A 6021-nucleotide genomic window follows, 5' to 3' on the forward strand; every position below is an offset into this window, starting at 1 on the left:
CTGATACATTAATCTTTTATTAAAATTCTCTGTTGAGCACTGGCGAGGAAGAAGGAAGGAAGACCCTGGGGAAGGAAGAATCGGATCCACGGTTAGATGCTGCCGTAGACATCAGTGGAGGTAGGCCTAGGGTGGAGAGAGGAAAGATGAGGGAGGTGAGAAGGGGCTTCTCAACCAAAGACCAAAAGAGCTGGAAGGGGGCATCATCCTCTCTCATTTACAGAGGAGGAAAAAGACTCAGGAAGGGAAGTGAGTTTCCTGTGGCTACTCAGCAAGCTGATGACAAAGTCAAGATTTGAAGTCAGCTCTCTTCAGTGGTAGAATTCTCTCCTTCCATGCAGGAGACCCAAGTTCCATTCCTGGCCAAGGTGCTTAATGTGCAGCTACCACTCATCTGTCAGCTTGCATCTCGCTATGATGCTAAGCAGGTTTCAACAGAGCTTGCAGACTAAGATGAATTAAGAAAGCCTGGCAATCTACTTCCAAAAATTAGCCAATGGATCACAACAGATTGATTCAGGTATGTATGGGGTTGTCATGAGTTGGGGGTGACTTGATAGTCACTAACAACAACAATTCCTGAATCCCAAGGAGTTAGTGATTTCACACTGCCTTGAATTTCAAGAATCTGGGGTTTTGTTTCATCTCTCCAGCTGGGCTTTGAACTTAAGAAAGGGAGACAGATTAGGTATCAAACCCCTCCATGTTCCTTCTGCAGTGCTTGGTAGGGTTTATTAACAGTAATGGTGCTTGTCCTGACTCCAGAGTCTACCTTGAAACCCAAGAGAATCTCTGGAAGAATCCGCAGAGAGCAAGGATCACGAGGTGGTAGAAGCCCTCTGAGGCCTGGGGCAGATTGCCAACCACCAGGCCCCATTGGGGATGGAGCATCAGGGATCTGCTTCTAGTCTTGATTCTAGAACTAACTTGCAGGGCAACCTTGGTCAGTCTCTTCCCCTCCCTATGTATCCATCCCCTCCTCCTTTCAAGTGTGGGATTTACTGGTTTTGTGTCTCTTTCAATTTCAGTGTGTGGATATCATTAAGTGTGGGACAACACAGCCCTGCCCCAATTGGGCGGACCAGACCCTGGCAATTGGAGCTGGTGCCTCTCAGTGTCTTGCTTTTTGCAGCATCGCAGAACTCAGGCTTAGGGTCTGTCTGTCTTAGGTCTGCTTATCACAGGCTTAGGGTCTTTCCATTCCAAGGCTGCCAGTGAGGATCTAGGAGGTGGCTGAGTCTGGCCCTGGTATTCCAAAGTGGCCTTATCTCCTGCAGCCAAGCACCAACCAGCCCTCAGAATGGATTCCAATGAAGCGCATTTTCTGCCACCAAGTTTATAACACATCCCCACCTACTGGTCTTAATCATTAACAAGGCTGTTTGGTGGCACAGAGTTCCATGTGGCCAGCAGGAAGATGGGTGTGGGAGAAGGAAGGCTAACATCATTCATCAGTCCCAGTAGAAAGTCCCTCCAAGGCCTGCCACTGACCGTATCCTGCTGTGTCCCTCTTCTCTCTCCAAAGGGATCCAGAGCTTGAATGATCAGGGACGGAAGAGTGAACACAACCTGGAGGAGGAACTCAAGGTTTGCCAGGCTAGGGACCAAAGAGGTGAGAAGACATAGTCTGAGATGTGTGCAGAGCGACCTCGGATACTACACTCATATTCAATGAGCCTATGCTATAATCTGCCACCTGAGACACACGTATCTTGTATGAGCCACTCAAGAGGTGTAGCAGTGTCATGCATCCAGGAGCCATGCTCTCTGCATGTGTCTCTGCCTTTCCCCTTTCCTTCTTCTGCTCCACATCCCAGGGCTTCCTTTTCAATTAACACTGGGAGGGGCTCCCCCAATACAGAACTGTCCTCCCACCCCATTCACTTCTTCTCAGCACCTACTATGTGTCAAGCACTGAAGAGTGGGGCATAAATCAATAAGGCATGTGGCTCCTACCCTAAATGTGAGTACATGGCGATGCAGAGAGAAGTACACATATAAACATGCACCTGTGTGCCCTTCACATGCACACTGCAGCCTGCAACGAGTGCCAGAGGCAGAATGAGGTGTCAAGAAAGAATGAGCAAGTACTTCTATTGGGGGTGAGGGCTGATGGTGAGGGGCCAAGGGGGAATCCAGGAAGGCTCCATGAAGGAGGTGATAGTAAACTGGGCTTTATAAAAGCATAAATACGTAAAGATTTCTGGTATTAGAATATTCCAGATGGAGGGGCCAGTGGATGCAAAGGCAGGAGAATGAGAAGAGTGAGACCTCTTAAGGTGGATGGAGGGTGGAAAGAAGGCAGTGCCATGGAACTGAAGATGTACACTGGGACAAGGTTCTAAAAAGACTTAAATGCAGGACAAAGATTGCATCCTTGATCCTGTAGGCAGTGGGGAGTCACTGAAGGTTCCTGAGTAGGGGGCTGACATAATTAGCTCTCCAACAGATTTCACCACCATACTGCCCCCCTTAAACTTCTATTCAAGCTAAAAACAGGGCAGAAAGCTTCTCAAAAGACCAGATGCAAGAAAATGGTCTTCACAGATCTTCTCTGGTGGTATAGGGAGGCCCTAGGCACCCTACCAGCCCTGAAAGGCAGTGGTCTTCCATTCATACATCATATCTGCCCAGCAACCCACCTAGAAAGTGAGAAATGGCAGAAGTGAGATGAGGCAGGGACCATGCTGTTCTTGGAAGATGGGGAATGTGAGGGAGGCAGCCCAGAGTCACCCTGTCTAGTGGCGCCAGAGTCAGACAGAAATCCAGGCTGCTTGGCTCCCAGTCTGGCTGTGTGGTCAGAGCCCTGCGGCCTCGGTAGCCTGCCAGACAGAAAACTGCAACTATGCCCCGCTCCCAGCATCTTCGAACAGCCTAGGAAACCCAACCAAGAGTTAGTCTGAAGTAAGATAAAGTCCATGTGCACCCACCTTTTAACAGAGAGCAGAGTCTGGTGGATGGGGGTGAGGCAGCCCTGAAGAAGGAAGGCCCAGAGGAGGTAGGGGAGTTGGCAGGGCTTCTATTATTCTGATTCATCCATCTGGGGGATCCCTAAGCTTTTAGCATCTGCTGGTTCCCTTCTGTGCAGAAGGGGAGACTGACGCATGGGATGGAGAAGAGACTTTGGGATCCATGCCCTACTGCCTCAAATAGCTTCTGTCAGGTCACCCTGGGCCCCAGGGCCAGGAACTGTGCTGAGCACTGGCTCCCTCAACTGCTCCAGGACCAATAGGGCACAGAGAAAGCATTGACAGCCAGCTAGAAAATGAGACAAACTGCTAACACGCAAAGAGAACAGCCAGGACATCAGGGCAAGCGCAAACTGGGTCCTAGGACGCAAAGAGGGTTCTAGCAGGTGAGGAAGGAAATACCAGGTGGAGGGGTCAGGGAGGTGGGCAGTAAGGCTCTAATAACCATGGGTGAACCACCCAGAGATCTGCCAGGGCTGGCTTTTCAGAAGAGAAGTCTGGCAGCCAGATGCGCGAGAATATAACACCCCAGATCCAGGCCTAATCAGATGTCTGAGCCTCAACCGGCTTCTTCCTGACCAGGCACCAGCAGCTCTGCTCCCAGGGCTTGGTCACAGCGCAGCAAGGGTAGTTCCCGCACGCAGACACTCAGCCCACCTCCCCACCTCTTTCTCATCCTCAGTCTTGCTTGCACCCGGAGCAGGGATTCCTGGTTCTCCGATGCACTCCCACTCCTCTAACTGGATCGCTGCCCTGCCCACTTGTCAGATAAAGAACTGAGGCCGCTGCTGGAAACCAAAACAAGCCCCCCACCCCCCGCCGCACCTTCAGCCCGGAAAAACCAGTCCACTCCCAGAGGACGGCCAGCCCGAGCCCTCTCCCCTACCAGCCTCAGGACGGTTTAATTTCCAGGGCCAATGCCTTTTCTTATTCATTCAACCTTGAGAACGCGCCTTTGGTCAGGGTGAGAGAGGCCGCTGGTTAGAGACCTTGGTGCGTGGGCTTGGGCAGACCTGGGCGAAAGCTGAGGGGGACACACCGAGGGTCTCAGCGTCCTCCACCATCGCGGAGATTCCTAAAGAGACCAGAGGAGGCTTTGTCAGCCCTCTCTATTCTGTGGGAGGTGCACCCCTCGGCGTGGGGCATCGAAGCCCCCTCCTCCTTGCTGCTTCGCCCAAACGTGCCCCAGGTCTGACGGTTTTACTTTGGGAAGGGTCAGCGAGGGCCGCTCTTCTCCACTACCACCCCGGCTCTCGCCCTCCCCGCCCCCCTCGGTCGGCGCCCCTCGTCTTGCTGGAGCGCCTCCAGCTTGCGGAAGGCCGGCGGCAACGTCCTCCCGTCGGGTCCCAGTTCCCACTCCGGAAGGCTGTTCAGAGACCCTCTGTCCCCCGACCGTATACCCACTGTCTCACTGCCAGAATGCCAAAGCCGCCCCATCCCGCCCTCACCCCTTTTTCCGCCGAGCCCAGGGCGAGCCTGGGGTGCAGACGCAACAGATTGCAGAGCGCGGAGCCTGCTCATTCCGCGCGCCGCCCGCGGCCCCGGCCTGCGCCTGCCGCCCAGATCTCCGCCTCCGGCTTGGCTAAGCCGGCCATTTAGATGCAGCTCACAGGACCACGGGCAGGCGAGCCGCCGCCGCTCCCCGGGCCCCTGTCCATTTCCCTTCGTTAGAACCGCTGCAGGAAGCAGGAAGCGCGGACCCGCACTGGCCTTCGGGCCAGGGACGAAGGAGGACGCGGTCCCCATAGATCCCAACATCCCCCAGCCCCGCCAGCGGCGCGGAGCGAGGGGTGCAGACCCAAGGGAAGGCAGCCGGAACGCGATCTAGCGGACCCCTATAGGTTTCCGTGGGCGGGCACGCCCCCAGATACTCCGGTTTCTACCGGTCTTTCCAACCTGGAGAGGATTGGGGAGACTGCCTCCGCTCCCCCCCCCCCGCCCTTTTGCTGGGCCGGGCTCGGTCCCCAGGGCGGGGCTCGAAGCCTAGGCTCCCGCCGGAAGGCTTGGGAGCTGGAGGAAACTCGAGCTGCAGCCCCAGACGCCAAGCGGGTAGGGGCGGCTTCGAGTTCGGGGTAGAGGGGTCTCCTTTTTCCAGTACCCCCCATGCCTCCTCCAGCAGCACCCGCCGCAGCTCACCCCCGTGTCTGCGCCGCGACACTTACCACCGTAGGCGAACAGTACCGAGAGGCAGAGCAGGGCGGCGCCGCCGCGGCCCGACATCCCTGGGGCCATGGCCGAGGCGGGAGCGGGAGGGGGCAACAGTCGAGAACGACTTGGTCCTATCCTGGGTTTGGTCACATCCAACTCTGAGTGGCAGTGGCCCCCGGCTGTCTCTGCTGAGGCTTCGGGGGCCCGAGAGGACAATTCGGGGACACTTTGCGGGGAGGGGGCGTCCCAGGCGCCGCTGACTACACACTCGGGGCTGGTGGGGGCGCAGCTCCGGGCGGGAGGAGCTCCACCTCCCCAGGCTGGTGCCCCCTGCAGGATCTGTGCGGCGAGGGGGGAGCCGCACGTGCGGTCCGGAGCCCGGTGGCCACCGATGTCCCGGGGGCTGCCTAGAGCCAAGTCTTGGATCCTTCGGCTTTGTGGCCCAGCTCGAATCCGAACTCGATCGAGGGTGCAGATTTCCAAGGCAAGCCCCAGTTTCCTCGGTTTCGGTAGTAATCCCACATGGATAGCGTAGCTTCCTTCCTCCAAGCGCCCTGCAGCGGCACTAGAATAAAAAGCCCAGGTCAGGTACAAATGAATGATTTCTTTCGCAAAGAAAGAGAAAATCCAGCAACTTTAATCCATCTGGAGAAGGAAAAGTTTCCGTGCAGTGCTGAGACTGGCGAATCGGGTGGCCACGACCCAGGGCGCTGCCGGAGGCGGGCGGCCAGCTGCTGTCCCCTCGCCCAGTTCTCGCCTTGGCTCCAGCGAGCTCTCTCCAGTCTCAACTCGGGCCTGGGCTCGACACCGGCCAGCTCAGTGCCGCCTTCCCCGACAGTCGCACGGAGACTGGGACGAGCGTGGCGCGGCCGGAACTGGCTGGCCCATGGAGATGGGGCTTCGA

General features: G+C 56.3%; 1 protein-coding gene across 1 annotated transcript in view; it reads right to left on the bottom strand.

Moving 5' to 3' along the window:
• Nucleotides 1-6021, bottom strand: part of TMEM132E (transmembrane protein 132E) — an 85846-nt gene that overhangs the window by 66228 nt on the left and 13597 nt on the right. The window contains exon 4 of the mRNA XM_042780478.1: nucleotides 5132-5682. Coding sequence (XP_042636412.1) covers nucleotides 5132-5682 — 551 coding nt within the window. The remainder of the gene's footprint in view (nucleotides 1-5131; nucleotides 5683-6021) is intronic.

This window comes from Orycteropus afer, unplaced genomic scaffold (assembly GCF_000298275.1).
Source record: "Orycteropus afer afer isolate SDZICR_OR568_19922 unplaced genomic scaffold, OryAfe1.0 scaffold00042, whole genome shotgun sequence".
Classification (NCBI taxonomy): Eukaryota; Metazoa; Chordata; class Mammalia; order Tubulidentata; family Orycteropodidae; genus Orycteropus; species Orycteropus afer.